The sequence below is a fragment of the Podarcis vaucheri genome (assembly GCF_965113315.1).
Source record: "Podarcis vaucheri genome assembly, chromosome: 6".
Lineage (NCBI taxonomy): Eukaryota > Metazoa > Chordata > Lepidosauria > Squamata > Lacertidae > Podarcis > Podarcis vaucheri.
The window spans coordinates 85,689,987-85,712,778 of NC_138764.1; the positions used below are offsets into that span (position 1 = coordinate 85,689,987).

General features: G+C 42.4%; 1 protein-coding gene across 2 annotated transcripts in view; it reads left to right on the plus strand.

The window, feature by feature from the left end:
* EYA2 (EYA transcriptional coactivator and phosphatase 2) overlaps window positions 1-22,792 on the plus strand; it is a 146,325-nt gene that overhangs the window by 102,642 nt on the left and 20,891 nt on the right. For both annotated transcript variants that reach the window (XM_082226149.1, XM_082226150.1), the window contains exons 8-9: window positions 1,056-1,180; window positions 2,306-2,389. In XM_082226149.1, coding sequence (XP_082082275.1) covers window positions 1,056-1,180; window positions 2,306-2,389 — 209 coding nt within the window. The remainder of the gene's footprint in view (window positions 1-1,055; window positions 1,181-2,305; window positions 2,390-22,792) is intronic.

The window sequence follows — 22,792 nt, forward strand, 5'->3', positions numbered from 1 at the left end:
GAAATTGGGAAAACCTTTTCTTCAGACTATGTTGCAAGCTGTTAAAATTGTGTTACATTTTGATTTTTTGCAATTTTAATTAAAAATTGTAATTCAACTTATAAAATATCCCTGTTTTCATTGAGGTGTTGGGTGGGAACCCATTGTTTTCTGGGTTAAAATGTGAAACAGGTGTGGTGGAATGTTAAAAAGTTTTTGATAATCTATCCTCTGAAGATGCTTCTAAACCTTTTTTGAAACATTTAATACCTCCTAGGGTGACATAGTCAAAATAAAAAATAAGAAGTGTGCATGCACATGAAAGCTCATACCAAGAACTAACTTAGTTGGTCTTTAAGGTGCTACTGGAAGGAATTTTTTTATTTTGACTATGGCAGACCAACATGGCTACCTATCTGCAACTAGGGTGAGATAGATTAGCTAGCTAGCTAGCTAGCTAGCTAGATGATAGATATAGATCTGTAGTGCTGCATTATTTCTGTAGAATAATTAGTTTTCTTTTCTTTTTTTTAAAAAAGTGAGTTGTACTACTACAAAAGAGTAATTTTACCCCTTTGGTGTTCTAAAAAAATCTCAGGGTTACTAATCGCCCTGTCCTTTTGTATTCAAATGATCAAGATCTGAACAGAATCAGCTGAGATAAGACAAGAGACAAGGGAATTGGTTCCCCTCAACTTAGCAGACAAGCCCTACATTACAACCAAACCAGCAAATGCATCTTTACCAAGGTGTGTGGCTTCCTGATTTGGTCTGAAGATTTGCTAAACCGGCATAGGCAAACTTGGTCCTCCGGATGTTTTGGGACTATAACTCCCATCATCCCTGACCACTGGTCCTGTTAGCTAGGGATGATGGGAGTTGTCATCCCAAAACATCTGGAGGGCCGAGTTTGCCTATGCCTGTGCTAAGATACCATGGTGATTTGCTGAAGGATCTTACAATTTCTGCTTCTTTGATGATAAGTGGAACACTGTTGTGTAGTTTTTCAAGAAGCTCAAGAACCATAACATAGGAAGTTGGCTTTGCGTAGAATTATTTTCTATATATACCTGTAGGTGAATATACAACACCGGTAAAAGACACAGATACAGACAGGCAGCACAGAGGGACGGATGGAAAGCTACGAGGGCGATCGAAAAGAAACAATGATCCCTCCCCATCAGCTGACACCGAAATTGAGGTGAGATGTCTAGAGGGTTTCTTTCACCCCAACCCTATTTCATTTGTATTTGACTAAATCCAGGGCAGTAGACCTATTGAAATTAATGGACCTAGTCAATTTCATTAGTTTCAATGGCACTACACTGAGTGTAGGCTTCCCAACCTGTAACTAGGTTTTTCCCTACTGAAATTAAATAATATAGTTACCAGATAACTTGTTTCCTCCCCAAGTTTTTAAAGTCCTTGCTGTTATTTTGACTTATGAGTAGAATATATTTCAAAACAGATTATTGTTACATGTACATCTGGTAGAAAAACTATGCAGATGTAACCTTTCACCCTTATTGTGGTTTCTTGATTCTGTTTTTCTTCATATGATGTAACCCAGGGAGGTTCATAAAATACCCGGTCTGGCTTCAGGTTTGAAGGGACCCTTGGCCAAGTGTCTTCTGTTAGGCTCCCTCTCAGCATTGGTGTAAGCTTATCTGGTGGCGGCCTGTTTTAATTTCCCACAATGCCCTCGAGTGATGCTACGTCAGGGACATTGTGGGAAATCAAAATGGTTGCTTGCTACTGCCACCACCAGGTAAACCTTTGGCAAGGGCCCAAGGCAAACGTCTGAGCTGGTGGATTCAAGTGGGTTTCCTGTGGGAAACTTGATGGCACAGCTGATTCCTGCAGAAAGCCAGCTGGACGGCTGATGACTTCAAGCCCACTGATTTGAAGTCCCAAAGATAATCAGCTGATTTTGTGGCGATCTCAGGTGATTGACAGTTGGGTGGTCCTGACACTCCTTTCAAACTTGGGCCATAAGTGGTGGAGGAGATAAGGATCTGGCACACTGTGGCCAGATCAAGTTCCCCAACCTTTATGTAAAAGAAGAGATCTTATAAAGGGTTTGAATGATAGGCAGGTGTCATAAGGAGAGAAAATATGGAGTTGTTTCTAGAAGCAACCAACGTTCAGGTGGCTAAGGTGATGGAATTGGATGTGAAGATAACAAGGTGTTGATGATATAAATGGCTGTAGTCTAAGATATCTGGAGAGCACTGGTTTGAGGAAGGCTGGATCCCAAACAAATATATTCCTGCAACTAATATGGTATGATTTTTGTCTTCCCCCACCCCTCTGTCTTTCACCACAGCGTGTTTTTGTGTGGGACTTGGACGAGACGATAATTATTTTTCACTCCTTACTCACGGGAACGTTTGCATCCAGATATGGGAAGGTATTGTGGAATTTGTCTTCTCCCTCCCCCCTCCAACCGCCCCCGTTGCTGCTTGTCCACCCAGAACACATTGAAAATTACAAGGGCGGCTTAATACGCCAGCTTTTCTAGCAGATGTTGCTCATTTTTCTTCAGAATATATTTAATATAACTAAGTCCAGTGGTATTTCCCTCAAACATGTGAAAATTTAATTAACATCCCATCACACGGCCAAGAGACTCAAGTTCTTCAAAAGAGTATTGTTCGACTTCTCCAAAATAGGACAATGAGCTGTTTTTCTTGTCAAGGTTTTCCTCTCTCAAAAAAGAAAAGAAAAACAATTTATTCAGCAGACATGATACAAGAACTCCTGCTTGATCAAGGTACCAATTATTTTAGATTGACTCCCCTCTGCCCAGCACCTGGTTGGGGTTTTTCCTCAGATAAGGCTTGTGTAAAAGAGACAACGCAAATAGCAGGCTTTGTGTGATGTATGTGGTACTGGACTGTGCCATTTCGGACTGCAGGTGTGATTTGAATGTTTCCTCAAGCTAAAAACCACAGGAACAAACCTCCCTCAAAATTCAACATTAGCATTTGCAACTAGTCATAAAGTCTGTTTGCTGCCTCTTCTATCAGAGATAGCATGTCTCTAAGGGTGGATGAGCATTCATTCTGATTTGCTTGCAGGAAGCTTACATGGAGGTTAGATTATACCTGGTTGTTATATCTGACTTCTGTTGTCAAAGGTGATTTCCCTTTCAATACCAGTTGCTGGGAATCGCAGGTGGGCAGAGTGCTCTTGCGCTCAGATCCTGCTTCCTGATTTCCCACAGGCATCTGGTTGGCCACTGTGAGAACAGGATGCTGGACTCGATGGGCCACTGGCCTGATTCAGCAAACTTTTCATTCATCCCACACTTTTCAGTGCATTTTTCTCTTGCTTTCCAAACTGCGAAAACTGTGATTATTTTAAAAAGCGGATTTGTTGTGCTAGGGTGACAGAGCCCTTTAATTCATCTGAACTGTGCAAAAATATAGAGCCCAGTTTCAAAACTGTTTGACTTTCATGACTCTGTACCAAGGAACTCTGGGAAACTGGTACTGTGAAAGAGCAGAGACATGCAACGTCAGCCATTTTCTCTGCTCTCCTTCAGGTAGAGAACTGAGCCCTAACTTCATACCAAAAAGTAATTTCATTTTTCATCCCCACCTATCATGTCATATGACATTTCGTCAGAGGTCATGTCTGCAAGTAGCAAAAGATGCATGAATTCACATAACTTTCTCATTTGCAATTATTGTGGAGTAATAATTAATAACCACAGCAGACCTCTAAAGCAGGTGGTCATCATTTTATTTGTTTTCTAATTACAGTTTCTCTTTTCTCTTTTTCTTTTTTACTGATAATGACAAATGAATTCAAAACTTCTTTGAGTTAGAACATGCTTAAGTACTTGAATATGAAGTGGAAGAGGCTGTGTTTGCTATTTATTAGATTGAGATGACCAACTTGGCAGTTGTTCGAACAGCCTTGAACACTGCTGCTGTGGCTGCGGGAATATAATTTGACATCATTTTATGATTCTACCAGCTGGGCTTGTTTTATGATGGTTATAACAAGCCGGATGTATAATTAGCAAGATGGATTTATTGTCTGCCTTTAGATGTGGGCAAATATAAAAAGTCCTAAAACATTGTTCATCATGTAGAAACCTGCTAAAGTGTTTGGAAGGTTTCTGGTATCTCCTTGTGAAAGGAAAGTCCATGTGATTGAAGAGGAAACTCTATACTAGTGCCTTTTAGCGCTCCTGAGGCATTTGACAACCAGCAGGAAGCAGAATTTAAATGGTGATTCCTCACAACACTTAATATAGCACTGTACTGTGGTCAATATTGTTCTATAATGTTTGCTCAGATTTGAGCCTAGTTTTCATCAAAGGTCCCCTGTAAGTATAATTAGAATCTTTCTCTCTGTGGCTTTTGCCTCTGCATTAGCTTCCTGTTCAGGATGGCAACAGCAATTGATGAATTGAACCTCAATCAGTCAGTTTATGTCCCCTGCTGAGGATAGGGTGCTTCAATTGCAAGTTTCATTCCCATCTGAAGGCAGCCCTGTTTAGGGAACTTTTTAATGTGTGACATTTTAATGTATTTTTAATCTTTGTTGGAAGCAGCCCAGAGTGACTGGGGAAACCCAGACAGATGGGCAGGGTACAAATAATAAATTATTATTATTATTATTAGTAGTAGTAGTAGTAGTATGTGTGCATGTGTAGAAAAGCATTGCTTTGCAACTTAAAAAAGAAGATGAAGAGATCAATATTTAAAGTGCCCCCTGTCATCCACAGGAAATGGAAATTGACTGACAATGAGGCACATCATCTTCTTCTTTGGTGATCACTCGTAGCCGATTGTCTTCCATAAACACAGTTTTAACACTGAGTTTGTAAGTGACTGTGGAGGCCAATTCTGGATCCACACGTCCTTCCACAGTGAGGACATTGGTTTCCGGGCGGGAGTTGATCACGGTGTGGATTTGCCAAGCATACCTTCTCCCTTGCGTCCTGAGTTTGACTGTCTTCAAAGCCCATGACACCTTTGGTAAAGGCTGTTCTCCAACTGGAGAACTCGTAGGCCAGTGTTTCCCAGTTGTCAGTGTTTATACTACATTTTTAAAAGATTTGTCTTGAGACAGTCTTTAAACCCCTTTTGTTGACCACCAGCATTACACTTTCCATTTTTAAGTTAGGAATAGAGTAGCTGCTTTGGAAGATGATAATCAGGCATCCGCACAACATGACCAGTCCAACAAAGTTGATGTTGAAGAATCATTGCTTTGACACTGGTGATCTTTGCTTCTTCCAGTACACTAGCATTAGTTCTCCTGTCTTCCGAAGTGATGTGTAAAAATTTTTGGAGAAACCGTTGGTGGAATCTTTTGAGGAACTGGAGATGGTGTTTATAAGTGGTCCATGTTTCACAAGCATATAGGAGGGTTGGTAGTACAATAGCTTTGTAAACAAGCATTTTGGTTTCCCTGTGAATGTCCCTGTCCTCAAACACTCTGCACTTCAATCGGGAGAAAGCCGCACTCACAGAGCTCAGGCAATGCTGGATTTCAACATCAATGTTGGCCCTTGTGGAAAGATAACTGCCTAGGTAGGAGAAGTGATCGACATTTTCCAATGTTACACCACTGAGTTGGATTTGTGGTTTCAGAGGGGTTATTTTGTACTTGTTGGTGCAACATTTTGGTTTTTTGGATGTTGAGAGATAGGCCAAGCTTTTTGCAAGCTTCTGCAGAGATATTTAGGATGGTTTGGGGGTCATCTTCTGAGTGTGTGCACACTACGTTGTCATCAGCATACTGAAGCTCTATGAAGGAAGTTACAGTAACCTTACTCTTTGCTTTCAGCCTGCTCAGATGGAAGAGCTTTCCATCTGTTCGATATATGATTTCTACTCCGGTAGGGAGTTTCCCTTCGACAAAGTGTAGGATCATGGCAATGAAAATAATGAATAGAGTTGGGGCAATAAGACAGCCCTGTTTAACTCCTGATCCCACTGTGAATGGTTCACTTTGAGAGCCATTGTTATCTGCGATTGTTGCTGTCATATTATCATGGAGGAGCCGAATGATGTTTACAAATTTATCTGGGCAGCCAATTTTCAGAAGGAAAGTCCACAGGGCATTACGATTTACAGTGTTGAAAGCCTTAGTCAGGTCAATAAATCCCATATACGGGGGTTGGTTTTGCTCTCTGCATTTTTCTTGAAGCTGTTGAGCGGTGAAAATCATGTCCACTGTCCCTCTAGAAGGCCATTTTGGGATTCAGGAAGGGTCACCTCGGATATAGCTAAGAGACAGTTTGCCAAGATCCTTGCAAGAAATTTGCCTGCCACAGCTAATAGAGAGATGCCTCAATATTTTCCACAATCAGTTCTTTCACCTTTTTTTAAAAGAGATTGATAATTTTGGCATCCCTAAAGTCTGCTGGGATCTCTTCTCTTTCCCAGAGTACAGTGGTACCTCAGTTTAAGAACAGTCCTGTTTACAAGCGATTCTTGCTAAATTGGATGGATAGGCTGCCACTGCAGTTGCATTGTATGTGAAGGAAATTGCCACCAATCGGGTCTGGAAAAAAGATGGGGACAAAACTGAAAACATTGGAATGCAATAGAATGGCTGTAACGTTGTCTAGATTTTCTGTAAAATGTGAATGAACAAAGGATAGCAATTCCAGATGAAGCAGCTGGTGTGGAAGGAACCTTTGCCTAATTCAATCAGCACAGCAGTTCCTAATCATGGCACTGTCCTTATTCTGGCAATTTCCCCCCCTTGGGGTCTAATCTACTGATTACAGTTGCTGATTTGGGGTTGAACAATTTAAGAATTCAGCGTCCTTCAGCATCTGCCAATAGAATCTTTCATGATACTTCACAAAGTAGTCTTGTCTTTGGTCTCACAGTGTAAAAAGATGGTTAAGAGGAAATGGCTATGCTAATAGGATATTTATATTTGTAAAGTAGTGCTGCAATCCTGTGCTTACTTATCTGAGAAAAAGCCACATTGAACACAGTGAGAATTCTGAGTAGACATGTATTGGATTGCACTGTCAGATTCCATAGGCAAAGGTTAAATATAAGTGTCTCTCTCATTATTTGCCAAACCATCACTTGAGATCCACTCCAATAGTCCAGATCATAGTTTAATCTACAGCCATGGCTTGTTCCATGGTGACTCATAGCAGGGCCTTCTCTGTTATAGCATCATGGCTATAGAATTCTCTTCCACCAGAAGTGCATTTGTGTCCCCCTCCCCCCATTTCCATCTTTTGGATGACTGATAAAGACATATTTGGGTTTTTTGGCATTGGGGCTGATGCAATAGTTGGCCAGCTGTGTTCATTGTGAGTCATGTGCTGCTGGAATTTTGTGAGCTTTGATAATTTTATGGTTTCAGTGTTTATTTTTAAAACATTGTATTTTATTGTAGTTTTTGTACATGGAAGCTCCTAGGAGCTTTGAAGGGAGGATGGTCTAATAATTATTGTTCTTGTTGCTGTCATTACAATGATAAATATTATTTTTATCGTCATTATTTTAACATCTTGGGATATAGTTCGAAGGAAAATCTTACACGAAAGAATGACACCGAAAAACCATTTTGCAGTGGGGTTTTCCTGCACAAATTATTGCAAGAGCTCACTTTCCCTTGGCCAAGTGTGACCAAGTTCAAGTAATCCTAGTTGTGTTAGCTCTGATCTTTTTTGTAGTCAGTAGGTTTCCCATGCAAATCTTGCAACATAATCCATCATTAATTACCCATGACAGGCATTAATTCCACAATCACAAAACCTGTATAGAACCAAATCTCTGTACAACTGAGGTGAGCAGTTCCAGCTTTTTTTCTTTTCTTCCTGTTATGGCTTTCGGGTAAAAACAGGTGGGCTACAAACATGAAATTACATCATGCTAATTCCCTTTATTGCTAAGAAGGTGAAGGAGTGTCAGTAGGAGAGGAGACACAATGGGGCCAAAACTCACTGCTTCCATTTAAGGAAGGTAGATCACCCTACCAGATTTGGATAATAACTTTGAAGCCTGGGGATGCCTGTTTACCGTATTTTTCGCTCTATAACACGCACCTGACCATAACACGCACGTAGTTTTTAGAGGAGGAAAATCCGTAGGCATGCCACCCGTAGGCATTACCTCCATAACACGCACAGACATTTCCCCTTACTTTCTAGGAGGAAAGAAGTGAGTGTTATGGTGCAAAAAATACGGTAATTGCCTTCATACACATTCTGAAGCCAAACTCTGTATTCACATTAGTTTGTTCAGCCATTCTGAACTTTGCAGCTCAACTCAAATTTCAGGTATTTCATTTCAGGTGATCCACAGTCACAACGCATGTCAATGCTGTGTTGAGAATTGGGGGGGGGACACTTTCACAAAGTACGGTAACCAAAGGCCATGATAATAGTAATTATTATTTTTTTATTATTAAATGCCTATGCCACCCTTCATCTCGGCGATTTACAAGCTAAAACCACAAAATTAGAACTCAGTTGCTGTATTCACCTGCAGACTATTGGTTCAGTTAGTCTTTTCCAACCTGGAAACGTCTACATGTTTTGGACCAGGCATAGGCAAAGTCGGCCCTCCAGATGTTTTGGGACTACAACTTCATAGAATCATAGAATCATAGAGTTGGAATAGACCACAAGGGCCATCGAGTCCAACCCCCTGCCAAGCAGGAAACACCATCAGAGCACTCCTGACATATGGTTGTCAAGCCTCTGCTTAAAGACCTCCAAAGTAGGAGACTCCACCACACTCCTTGGCAGCAAATTCCACTGTCGAACAGCTCTTACTGTCAGGAAGTTCTTCCTAATGTTTAGGTGGAATCTTCTTTCTTGTAGTTTGGATCCATTGCTCCGTGTCCGCTTCTCTGGAGCAGCAGAAAACAATCTTTCTCAGTCCTCTATATGACATCCTTTTATATATTTGAACATGGCTATCATATCACCCCTTAACCTTCTCTTCTCCAGGCTAAACATGCCCAGCTCCCTTAGCCGTTCCTCATAAGGCATCGTTTCCAGGCCTTTGACCATTTTTGTTGCCCTCCTCTGGACACGTTCCAGTTTGTCAGTGTCCTTCTTGAACTGTGGTGCCCAGAACTGGACACAGTGCTCCAGGTGAGGTCTGACCAGAGCAGAATACAGTGGCACTATTACTTCCCTTGATCTAGATGCTATACTCCTATTGATGCAGCCCAGAATTGCATTGGCTTTTTTAGCTGCCGCGTCACACTGTTGGCTCATGTCAAGTTTGTGGTCAACCAAGACTCCTAGATCCTTTTCACATGTACTGCTCTCAAGCCAGGTGTCCCCCATCTTGTATTTGTGCCTCTCATTTTTTTTGCCCAAGTGCAATACTTTACATTTCTCCCTGTTAAAATTCATCTTGTTTGTTTTGGCCCAGTTCTCTAATCTGTCAAGGTCGTTTTGAAGTGTGATCCTGTCCTCTGGGGTGTTAGCCACCCCTCCCAGTTTGGTGTCATCTGCAAATTTGATCAGGATGCCCTTGAGTCCATCATCCAAGTCGTTGATAAAGATGTTGAATAAGACCGGGCCCAAGACAGAACCCTGTGGCACCCCACTAATCACTCTTCTCCAGGATGAAGAGGAACCATTGATGAGCACCCTTTGGGTTTGGTCAGTCAGCCAGTTACAAATCCACTGAGTGGTAGCATAGTCAAGACCGCATTTTACCAACTTCTTTACAAGAATATCATGGGGCACCTTGTCAAATGCCTTGCTGAAATCAAGGTAGGCTACATCCACTGCGTTCCCTTCAACTACCAGGCTTGTAATTCTGTCAAAAAACGAGATCAGGTTAGTCTGACATGACTTGTTTTTCATAATCCCTGACCACTGGCCCTGTTAGCTAGGGATGATGGGAGTTGTAGTCCCAAACATCTGGAGGGCCGACTTTGCCTAAGCCTGTTTTGGACTATAAAACATCATCCTTAACCATTTACCATGCTGTTTGTGGCTGATGGGTCTTGAGGTCCAAAATATCTGGAGGGCACCAGGTTAGTAAGTCTAGGTTAAGTGATCTTGCCAATACTGCGGACCCTGGGCAGGGTCTGAGTGGGTAGAAGCCATAATGGAACTAGGCAAGGCGCAGTCGTTATGTGTTAGATCCAAGGGCGCAGAGCTCAGTACAGAAGCTGTTTATTCACCTAAGATGGGCAGCAGGGGTGGGGAACCTCTGACCAGTGCGCTAATCTTGGCCCGCTAGGTTTTGTGCACTAATTCCAAGCATACTCAGTCCATGCAGAAAGCAGGAATGACTTCACAGTGCATCCGCTAATGCATGGAAAGGTTGAATCTGCTCTTTTTGACTTATTCAGCTTGTGGTGGTCCCATGGAATTGTCTGCTTGCTTAATGGAGTTGGCTCACTTACACCTAATAGATACAGTGTGTAAGTTGTTTGCACAAGTGTAGTCCAATGCACCTGATACCCAGCAAAATTACAGGGATGAAAATCAACAGTTTATCATGTTTTATTGCATACGCATTACATGCAGTGAGCATAAGCAAAGGGCAGGATGTGCAGGCCCTATCCTTTAGCACACCAGCTATATGTAGAGTTAAACCACAGAGCCTAGGGCTTGCCGATCAGAAGGTTGGCAGTTCAAATCCTCGCAATGGGGTGAGCTCCTGTTGCTCAGTCCCTGCTCCTGCCAAACCTAGCAGTTCAAAAGCACAAAGTGCAAGTAGATAAATAGGTACCGCTCTGGCGGGAAGGTAAATGGCATTTCCGTGTGCTGCTCTGGTTCGCCAGAAGCGGCTTAGTCATGCTGGCCACATGACCGGGAAGCTGTACGCCGGCTCCCTCGGCCAATAAAGCGAGATGAGCTCCGCAACCCCAGAGTTGTCTGTGACTGGACCTAACAGTCAGGGATCCCTTTACCTTTTTATATGTAGGTAAGAACAGAGTTTACATTAGCCCTATTGAGGCATGATCCTTCTCTTGCTAACTAGCTCAGCCCTCTCTTTCATTTCCCCATTGCCTGCTCTGCCACCCTCCACACACTGAGGAGCAAAGATATGTAGTGGAAAGTTTTGCTGTATGCATGGGGACTCCGCACATGATTTAGATCCCTGATTGTCCAGCACATGGAGGGTAGTCATGCAACAGGGACAGGATAAAGGGAGAGAAGTCAGCTAGCACAGCCCCCTTACTATATATGAAGAAGGTCTGAATAGGGCTATTATGAGCAACAAATCTCCTAAACGCTCTCCTAACTTCAGATCTTCTTATGGTATTCTCAAGCTTGAACAGAACAGAGTTCAACTGTGTATTAATTATTTCAAGGGGGAACTTCTATCAGAATAGAACTTTAGTTTATCGTATGGTTGCAGTAGTCACATTAATTTCCCTTAAAATTAGTATTTTCTTTGAAATGGAATCATGTTGATTCATGGTTCTGCTGGCTAGCCCCATGATGCTTTTTATCATTCTCTGCACTGTCAGAAAGAAAGAAAGAAAGAAAGAAAGAAAGAAAGAAAGAAAGAAGAACTTGTTTTATTTTCTAGCACTGCAAAATTAATTGAAGAAGTTCAAATCTACTTGCTTTGCAAAGATTTTTTGTTGTTGTTGGTTTGTGAAAATCTGTATTGTGAGGGTTCAACTCAGATACGTAGACTTTCCCCTTGAGCTCTATTAGCTAATTCAGAATGGCATGTATTCTTTGCTTTGTTTGAGAATTGGTCTAATAAGTATGTACCCTTGCTGCTGCTGTTCAGACATCTAAGAGTTCTCCATTCCTTTGACAAACATAAGCCAAAGTGCTTAAGGACATCTGTTTATTTTATTTCTATAATGAGAAAACCTTCCATCTTCTTCCTGGTTCAGCTGTGTTTATTTACATTTTGCTACTCATATGGGCTGGGCACCTTGGGATATTAAAAACCCGCCATGGCCTTTTAGCAGGCATCCCTCTTTAAAAAGCAAGAAGGGGGGAAAGAGGGGAAAGTGGAGAAAAGGCAGAATAAGCCCTTCCTAAGGAAAACACAGCCCTTTAGAATTCTATAAAATAGATTTTCAAAACAAATACGCTGTAATTCGCTCAGTAGATGGTGGATTAACTCAAGATGAATACAATTTGGGAAGGATTTTCTGAGGAAGTAGGAAATATTTTGCTTAACCTACTAGAGGCTGAATCTTGTGTTCAGTGCCCTTTTAGGTTAAATAATAAAAGCATTCAGTCATTGTAGGCAATCTTAAGACTGTTTTAGACGTGCCACTATATCGTTTGTTAGTGGAGCTGTGCAAGGCAGCTAGTGTTGTGTTTTCAGCAGCTTTGGATTGTGTTTAAAGAGAAAAAACAAGGGGAAGTTTGAGTGTGCCGCAGTTCTCATGGCTTGACATGACTGTAGGGAGTGCAAACCACTGATGTTAGATAAGCTGTTACATCTGCACTAACTGGAATCTTCTAAATGCTCAGCCCAGGTGCCCATCACCCCATAGAGTTTCTGATTTGCACCTCTCCTCTTTCTTGTGCCATGTCCAGTCCCCAGCTCACAGGATGGCCAAATGTCCTATTTTACAGAGGATAGCCCTCTATTTGAAAGAATCCACTATTTGAAGGACTGTCAAGTCCAGCTGAACAACAAAGAACCATAAGAAGAGAGAGAAGGGACCTTCAGGTTGCCCACTGACAATCACCAGCTGGACAAGCAGCCTGGGCAGTCAGATCTGACTATATTTGAACCTCTAGTAGCCATTAATGGAGTTATGGGAAAGTATTAGTGAATGCTTATAAGAAAAGCTGTGTAAAGCGACCCAAGTTTTTGGTTTTATATTAACACAAATTATTACCTAAGGTGATTTTAAAAAATAAAATAAGAGAAGAATGAAGCAATAGGTTTTGAGGAAAGTTATAATGGAGTTCCGGAGTTGGGGAAAAATGTTCCCCTCTGCTGCTTGCTTAACTACTAAGCCATGTTAATTTATATGTGTATTCTTTCTCAGCAAGGCATGAAACTCAGCAACCAAAGAATAGATTATAACTTGCCCTCGTTCAGGCATGTGGCTCAGCCTTTTCTCCCTCCCTCTTGCTCTCTCCCCTTTTCACAAGCTCTGCTTCTTTTTTTCTAGTTAATACAAGCAAACAAACTAGTCCCATTTCCAAGCATTTCCAAGTAATTAAACCAAATTAAAACCATTAAACTCTTTCTTTACTGACAACTTCATTATTAACAGCTAACCGCAAAGATGAGATTTAACTTGGAAGGCCCTCAATTGCATACTAATCTGCCTTTCACCTCTGGCTGACACCTCCAAAAGATAACCCCCCCTTTCCCTTTAGAATAGAAGTCTGACAAATACACTTAATTAATGCTTTCTTCCTGGTGGAAAAGTCATTATTTGTTCACTGCATAAGCAAGTACTTGGCAGGAGCTTAGGAAGTCTGATAGTTTCTATAAAAGAGGAGTTTGTGTATGGGAGGGGGAGAGATTTTGTGCAGTGCGCTCCTTGTTTTTGAAAAAGCAAAATGTAGATAGAGATGTAGAAACACATGACGCAAACACTTGGAATGTCAGATGAATTGGCACATAGGTAAAATGGAAGGGCACTCATTCTCTGCCCTTTCACTAATGGCATGCAAGTCTTAACAGTTTACTAGTTAAGACATAAGTCTGGGACTTTGAGTAATTTGGAACCAGAAACTGAAGTAAGAAAGAGTGACTTGCGCTTGAGAGATTGCCAAAGATAAGTCGGTCTCCAACTTCCCTTACATTTTCAGCAACAGCTACAGGAGAACTGAATGCAGAGGACCTGCCAAGTGGTTCAGGAGTAGCTGCAGGTGGTTTAAAAAAAATAAAAATGCAATGTGTGGCTTAGTTCGCACTTCAAAAACAAGTATAATCAAATGTTTGTTTTTTTAATGAAAGTAAACTAAAAGCCACGGCATCAGAGGCTGAACTCTGTATTTTCGGAAATACAGGGGCATCTACCCCTGAAGCTTCACACTCAAGCTCTCCCCATATAAATAATTGCACATTAAAGTCCAGCAATGTGAAATATGCAACCTGACAAATTCATGTTGGTACCTCGGGTTACAGACGCTTCAGGTTACAGACGCTTCAGGTTACAGACTCCACTAACCCAGAAATAGGACCTCGGGTTAAGAACTTTGCTTCAGGATGAGAAGGGACCTCCGGAACAAATTAAGTTCTTAACCCGAGGTAACACTGTACAAAACACATGCATTCTTCAGTTCACATGTTCTTCTGAACTGAAGAACACATGTTCTTCAGTTCACACACAGGCACTTATTTCATAGAGACAGACGTAAGAAATTTCCTCTTTCTTTGTATGAGGAAAGTGTATGCCTACAACCACCCTGTGGTACAGCCGATGTCCTTTTCCCCTACGATAAAAGCCAGGGGAACTTGAGAGATATTGTCATTCAAGCTAGCATTGTGTATGCACACATGTACACAACACTGTACAGAAGTCGAAATGTAAAAAGAAACCTGTGAATGCAAGTGCCTCAAACTAATAAGAATAGGAGCCGCCAATATGGTGCCCTCTATATGTTGCTGGACTCTTCATTCCCACCAGGCCTAGCTAACATGCCCAATGGCTGGAGATGATGGTAGCTGGATCCCAGCAAAATATTGGCCCACTCCTGAATAAGAGTAATAACCAGTGCCAAAATATTGGCACGCCTGGTGCTTTTAGTTGGGCAGAAGCCTTCTAATTCTGTTCCTCCCACAAACATGGCCTGCACACCTATCCAAAGATTAGCATTTGAGACAGATTTGCAATGTGATTGCTGGGTGTTGGAGCAACTCCATCTCAGCTGTCAGTTGGGAGAGGCTGTGGCTCAGAGGTAGGGTAATTGCTTTGCTTTAACCAAGGTTGGCTTGATTTCAGATCCCCCCCCCCCAGTTAAAAGGCTCTTGAGCTGCATACCTAGGAAAAGTCTGTGTTTGAGGCCCTGGAGAGTCACTGCCAGTCAAAGTAGACAATACTGAGCTAGATGGATCAGTGATAAGGCTTGGAATATGGCAGGTTTGTGCATTCAGTTGTTGAAAAGGAACACACAGATAAATTAGGTTGGGTTAGAGCCGACCCCCAGCATTTTAAAAGTCTCTGCTGTCCCGGGGAGATTTTAAAATGCTGGGGGTCGGGAGCGAAGCGTTCGCTGCCGACCCCCAGCATTTTAAAATCTCCCCGGGACAGCGGAGGCTTCGCTCCCGCCCGCCAGCATTTTAAAATCGCCCCGGGACGGCAGGGGCTTTTAAAATGCTGGCGGTCGGCAGCAAAGCCCTCCTGTCCCCGGAGCTTGCAGGGCGGGAGGTGGGAAGAAGGGCTTTTCTTCCCACCGCCAGCCTTCAGAACAGCCTTCTGAAGGCTAGCAGTGGGAAGAAAAGCCCTTGTCCCCCCCCCCAGCCTTCAGAAGAGGTCGGGGGACAGACTGTCCCCGGACCTGGTCTGAAGGCGGTTTCCCTAGGAACGCATTAATTGATTTTCAATGCATTCCTATGGGAAACCGTGCTTCGCAAGACGAAAAACTCACAAGAAGAAAAAACTTGCGGAACGAATTAATTTCGTCTTGCGAGGCACCACTGTATTGAGGAAGGGAAAACACTGTTCTATTGATTTTCACTTTCCCAATTCCATTGGCTTCTAAAGTTTCTATATCAAGCAACCGCTTTCTGTATTGAATAGTTTAGTGAAGAACCCCACCTTCCCCTTGTCTACCATGAAACCGCTGCATCCTGCAAAGGATTATGGGAAGACTATTACCTTCATGCCCTGCTTGTGGACTTCCTAGGGGCGGTTATTTGGTCACTGAAGGGAAAAGGGTGCTGGACTTGATGCATCATCAAACTGATCCTGCAGGCCTCTTCTATGTATTCTAGGCTGCTCTGAGTCAAGGGTGGATCCTAGAACAACACTCAGCACCTTCCTATGGTTACACTTTGCTAACGGCAATTGGCTTTTCAAAAAAATCTTGTTATTACTGGTCTTCTAACTGGGGAGCCCCAGATAAACACGGCCCTGCAACACTGTTAGAAAAATCACTGCTCTAACCCAACCTAATTTATCTGTGTGTTCCTTTTCAACAACTGAATGCACAAACCTGCCATATTCCAAGCCTTATCACTGATCCATCTAGCTCAGTATTGTCTACTTTGACTGGCAGTGACTCTCCAGGGCCTCAAACACAGACTTTTCCTAGGTCCAGGACCTCTTCTGAAGGCCGGCTGTGGGCGAAAGTCTTTGCTCCCGACCGCCAGCAATTTAAAACAGGTCCCCGGAGATTTCCCTATGGGCTTTCGTCTTGCGAAGCAAGCCCATAGGGAAATTCGTCTTGCGAAGCGCCTCCAAAACAGAAAACCCTTTCGTCTTGCGGGTTTTCCGTCTTGCGAGGCATTCGTCTTGCGGGGTACCACTGTACCTATTGGATTTAGATGTGAAGACATGGAAGAGGGATTAAAAAAACACACTTTAGGATGATAAGCTGGGTGGTGGTGCCATACCTGTGTCTGCTAGAGAGAAGTAATTATGCCTGTTCCTTTCTCTCCACAAGCTGATTCACGTAGTCGCCATTTCTTGACTTTTTCGTTTCACATTGGTGTTTATAAAGCTGCTGTGGAACGATAGGAAGGAAGAGCCTTCCCTAACCAGGTACATCATAGCTGTTTTGGAATGATGAGAATTTTAGCTCAATGCATCTGGAGGCCATGCGGTTGGAGATAGCAGGGATAGAGAACCGGGCATTGATCTGGGAGAGACCCTGGTTCAGGTCCCTGGGGGTCCGTTGGGTGGCCTTGGGCAATAATATTTATATACTTCCCTTCCAAGAAGATCTTGAGTGACATTTCAGCATTACGGCAACCCTAAGTTATAGACTAGGCTGAGATTAAGTGCCACTTGCCCAAGATCTTGTGAGCTTCAGAGCTGAAAAGGGATTTGCATGCTTGCTTCCCTTATCTGAGCTGAATGATTTACCATACCGGTGTAGCATCATCTTCATCTTACATCCTTCCTCTGGAAAATGAGAATAATAATGGGGAATGTTATGGGAATGAATACACCAGAGGTTGCACAACATGTTACATAATTGGTGGTAGCAGCCACAGTATTTAACTTATGGGTGTTCTAGCACACATCCACTTAGGTTTCATCCTGCTTCAACCTACCTTGGGTTATGTACTGTTTTGCCGTCAGAACATGCACTGGAATGCTTTCAAGAGTTGATGCAATGCTTTGTTCCCACAGTTGGCCTGACCAATCAGGGCCAAATATTCAGTGTTCTATAAATGTGCCACCTCTAAAGCGGCTAGTGGAACTTAGCCAACTACTGACATTGTGTTCCACATTTCCCAGTCCCCACTCCACATCATTGGCTGCCATCCTCAGAGGGTGGGGAAAACACCAAGCATCAGGAAGTTGGTAAGCTCTACTAGCCATTACAGAAGGGAGGATGGTGTTAAACATAAATGCTTTTGGCACAAGGTGTGTATTTTTATTGGAACATGTTGTTTGGCTCTCAGTTGCAGCAGTGAGAAAAAGATGGCCCAATCTGTCATAAAAAAGCTGCCTTATTCTGAGAAGTTGGTCCACCTAGCTGTCAGGTTTCGGAGAAATGGCTTCCTCCCTCCCTTTGGCCATGGATAAGCAGAACAAAGTGAAAATAGTCTCTTACCAGTTAAATATATTTTTGATGTTCACAGCGAAAGAACAAAGACTCCATTCTCGGAGGAAAGGTGCTACCAATTAAGGTTTCCACCCACTTCCCCCCGAGCCACCCCTGTCACTTCCTTTGTCTGGCAACCTGATCTCGCAACCATTGGACCTTCTGTGTAGCTACCTTATTTACTCTCCATGATCTTAGACTGATAGGTTGGACACTTTCCAGCGAAAGGGAGTCTGCTAATTCTCTCCCTTCCCTGTTCTTCTCCTAGCTGTTCCCCACTCAGTTCTGCCCAGCTGTTGTCTTCTGAACTATGTCCCTCTGCAAACCACTGCTCCAAATCTATACCGCTCCACTGCTCCTGGGCAGCTTCAGGATCCTTGGCAGGAGCAGGGGCAAGGGGAGCCCCCCCCCATTCCTCATCAGAGTAGCTCTCCTAGCCTGGACACTCGCTAAGCACTGCCTTCACTGATTAGCACCAGTTCTCTAGGGTTTCAGACAATGTTCTCTTCCAGCTCCACCTGGACATATGAGGGATTGAACCCAGGACCTTCTGGATGCAGAGCAGATGTTCTACCACTGAGCTATAACCCTTCCCCATAGCCCTGTCAGAAAGATGAGACCAAACATGGATGCTAAGCCAAGTTTAGCTTGCTTGGTGGAGTCTTCAGTGTGTTGGGATTCTGCACTTAAACACACACACACTGTTGCCCCGATCCTGCACCTGGGTGATCAAATTTTGATTGGCATGCATATATTGAGTTTTAATTTAAGCCACTAATTACGAATTACAGAACGTCCTCCTCCCTCTTACACTTGATATAGGAAAATTCCCATGTAAATATATTTATTCAGTCTGAGAAAGGTTATGAAAGAAAATCAAACTAAATTCAATAGAGACGACTTAAAACAAATTTACAAGAACATTTTGATAGAAGTGCCTGTGGTGATGTAATAAATTATAAAGAAATGGTGTGTTGGGACCAAAGAATAGCTGGAAAAGCAAAAGGAAATTAAAATAAAAAGCTCCCCAGTGCAGGTCCGGTATGAAGGTAATGAAAAAGAAGCTTAAAAGGCAAACTAACAATAGATGTAATGATATGAAGTCTTGGGTTTAATAGGGGAGAAGTAAGAAAACATTTTTTTGGTGAGGTGTTTCCTTAGTCTGAAGAAGAATGTGGACTTTCCTTGTAGGATTTGCTCCATAGTTGAAAGCTACGGTATTTAGCAAGCCCAGCTTTTCTTTAAATAAAAACGTTGCTAGCCCTCAAGGCCATGGAAAGAAGTTTGTAAACATGATGGGAGAAATGCTAAAGAATAGTCCTTAACCTCTTGACCGGCTTTCCTGTTCTTTTGTGGACATTCATGAGGTCTAAAACATGAAATGTGCCACCACCTGCTTATTTTCATACCGTCATTAGGGACACCTTAATGTCCCTGCCAACCTAGCAGTTCGAAAGCACGTCAAAGTGCAAGTAGATAAATAGGTACCGCTCCAGCGGGAAGGTAAGTGGCATTTACGTGCACTGCTCTGGTTTGCCAGAAGTGGCTTAGTCATGCTGGCCACATGACCCGGAAGCTGTACGCCAACTCCCTTGGCCAATAAAGTGAGATGAGCGCCACAACCCCAGGGTCGGCCACGACTGGACCTAATGGTCAGGGGTCCCTTTACCTTTACCTAATGTTGAATAGGATGCCTTAACCTCAAGAAAACAAGAAAACAAGCCTAGCAGAATCAGGGGAAATAATTAAACAAAAACTTGGGTAGCCACATGGGTAGAGCAACATAGGTAGGCAGAGTACCAAAGTTAGGAGAAAAGCTGAAAGTACTTCAGGATATCAGAATTCAACTATATCAATTATATAATTTCACTAGCAAAAGCCAGGATTCCCTCTAGTGCAACAGGAAACTTGGGGCTGTGAGTTTGAGCCCCACGTTGGGCAAGAGATTCCTGCATTGCAAGCGGGGGGGGGGGACGGACGGACGGGACCTCAGAACAGATGTGGAGAGAGTCAAGAGAGGGAGAAGGTTCTGCTATGCAAGGAAAATCCTTGCAACTGACAGATCCTCAGCCTTAGCACTGTGTTGAATACAATCTCTACTTGGCACAAAACGTCTAAAAATTGTAAGTGTGAAAACTGAAAATATACTATTACTTTTCGCCCAAAGCTTGAATATTGTAGGTAGAGTTTTCTCTTTAAAAAATAACCTAGTTCCAAGCATGTTTTCTGTTCAAGGCTACTGCCGCCTCTAGAGATACAAGGAATGAGCAAGTTAACTCATAACCAAACACGCTGCCGAATCTTCCAGGTGCAATAATTCTCCTTGGAAAATCTCTACCCCTTTAATAGAGAGACACAAGACCCTTTAAATAAATTTTAATCATGCATTCAGTGAAGTGACATGGCTCTGTAGTGGCAGGCTCAGCCCCTGTTTCATACACAGTTAATTCATAGAGCATGGGTAGGTGAACTAAGGCCTGGGGGCCGGATCCGACCCACGGACGGTCTGGGAATCAGCATGTTTTTACATGAGTTGAATGTGTCCTTTTATTTAAAATGCATCTCTGGGTTATTTGTGGGGCATAGGAATTCGTTCATCCCCCCAAAAAAAAATAGTCCGGCCCCCCACAAGGTTTGAGGGACAGTGGATCGGCCCCCTGCTGAAAAAGTTTGCTGACCCCTGTCATAGAGTATCTGCCGAGAGCCCCGCTGTATACAGCTGCATGCACTGAAGTCTCCCCATGTAGTCAGAGACTTTGTACACATCACTCGCTTAAAACGCAGCCAGATCATTCTTTTTCTCCATTCGGATTGAAGCTGGTTTGGGGGAGAACGCATCAAAATGCAGCATTTTCCCAAGAAAAAAAACAGGATATATGTGGATTGTGGCTAACATCATGTGCAGGCTGCTTTTCAAACCAGTCAACAGAAATCCCAGAGAGAGAGAGAGAGAGAGAGAGAGAGAGAGAGAGGACTATGCCCTCTATGGCAGATCAGATCAGATCAGATCAGATCAGATCAGATCAGATAAACTAATAAAATATTTAGGCATGGGGCTTCACAAGGTTTAGCTAACAAGCATCTAAATCTCTTTCTCTCCGTTAATGCTGATACATTTGCCTTTTTGACTCCAATGCAAGAATGAGAAGATGTCATAGAATCATAGAATCATAGAGTTGGAAGAGACCACAAGGGCCATTGAGTCCAACCCCCTGCCAAGCAGGAAACACCATCAGAGCACTCCTGGCATATGGTTGTCAAGCCTCTGCTTAAAGACCTCCAAAGTAGGAGACTCCACCACACTCCTTGGCAGCAAATTCCACTGTCGAACAGCTCTTACTGTCAGGAAGTTCTTCCTAATGTAGAGGTGGAATCTTCTTTCTTGTAGTTTGGATCCATTGCTCCGTGTCCGCTTCTCTGGAGCAGCAGAAAACAACCTTTCTCCCTCCTATAATGTGATTGGTTCTCTTTTTATTTTTTATAATTTTATTGAGATATTTGAAATAATACATATATATTGTTTAAAATAACCTTCGTTAAAAAACCAGAAGCCTTCCTATTAGGAATTATAGGAAGAGAAATACCAAAAAAATATATAAATATTTTCATGTATGCGACTATGGCTGCACGAATATTGATAGCCCAATCGCTGGAAAGAGGAGAAAATTCCCACACACAAAAAAATTGGCACATAAGTTAATGAAATATGCAGAGATGGCCAAACTAACTGGTAGACTTAGAAATCAGGATGATAACAAATTTAAAAATGAACGGGAAACTTTTATTGCATATATGACAAAGCATTGTATACAAGTAAATACATCAGCAGGATTCTAAAAAACACTTGCAATACTATCATAATAGATAAAAATAGATATAAATGGATGGAAATATGATTTGGACATGCACGATTTAACAATGAAATCATGGAACCATGGAGGGGGTAGAGGGGAGTCGGGGGATGGGAGAAACTCCATATTTTGGCACTGTATTGAATACAAACATTATGCAAAATGATACAGTTGTTCAATATTTTTTTCTATTTCTTAATGCTTATTGTCATAAGATGTTTGTTATCATGAAAACCAATAAAAATATTAGAAAAAAGAATATATATAAAGGTAATGGGATCCCTGACCATTAGGTCCAATCATGGCCGACTCTGGGGTTGTGGCGCTCATCTCGCTTTATTGGTCGAGGGAGCCGGTGTACAGCTTCCAGGTCATGTGGCCAGCAGGACTAAGCTGCTTCTGGAGAACCAGAGCAGCACATGGAAATGCCGTTTACCTTCCCACCAGAGCGGTACCTATTTATCTACTTGCACTTTGATGTGCTTTTTGAACTGCTAGATTGGCAGGAGCACATAAACCGCTTGAAAAAGAAAATCGCTTAGAAGTATTAGTACTGCCAAACAGTATGTAAATTTGGTTATCTCAAGTGAACAAATAAATAAAAAATGGTTATTGTGTTGTGGTTGGGTTTTTTTAAATGAAAAATGAAAATTATTTTTAAAAAGGAAGGTGGGACATGGCAGAAAGATGGGAAAGGGTGATATTGAGTGAGTGTCGACAAAGGAGAAGATGTGAGCCCATTGTGCTAAAACTAACAGCAGCTACAAGAAATTTCCCATACTTACTTTTACATCACTGTAGGCTCATGTAACACTGTTTGGGCAAACAATTACTCCCCTGTCTGGCTGCACTCATGGACCATACCTGGTGAAATCTTTACCCATGTGATCTGGACATGCAGCCCTTGGAAAGAGGCAGGGGCCTGTTCTCAAATATATAAGAAGAAAGTAGATGCAATCCAGTAACTTGTAGTGGGGAAAGGGATTTAGAACGTTTTGAGTAGCCAGTTGCTGTTTCTGTAATCTCTGTGCTGTTCTGTTTATAGCCACAAAGGTTTTCGGGGGGGGGGGGGAATATTGAAACAAAAACCTTTTGAATAAAAGAAATGATGATGGCCCTTAGCTTTCATGTTCAAATGCAATCAAGTTATCAGAGCTTTCCTTTTCCTTCAATGCAGCCCCCCATAAGTTACCCATGTGGCTGGAACCGCAGCCATTCTTCTTTAATTAACAGCTACATCAAGAATGTATAATAATTTAGGTTCATGCGTATATACATCAACCGTTGTCAACACTATTTGCCGCAAAGGTTGACAGAAATACACTCTTGTCTG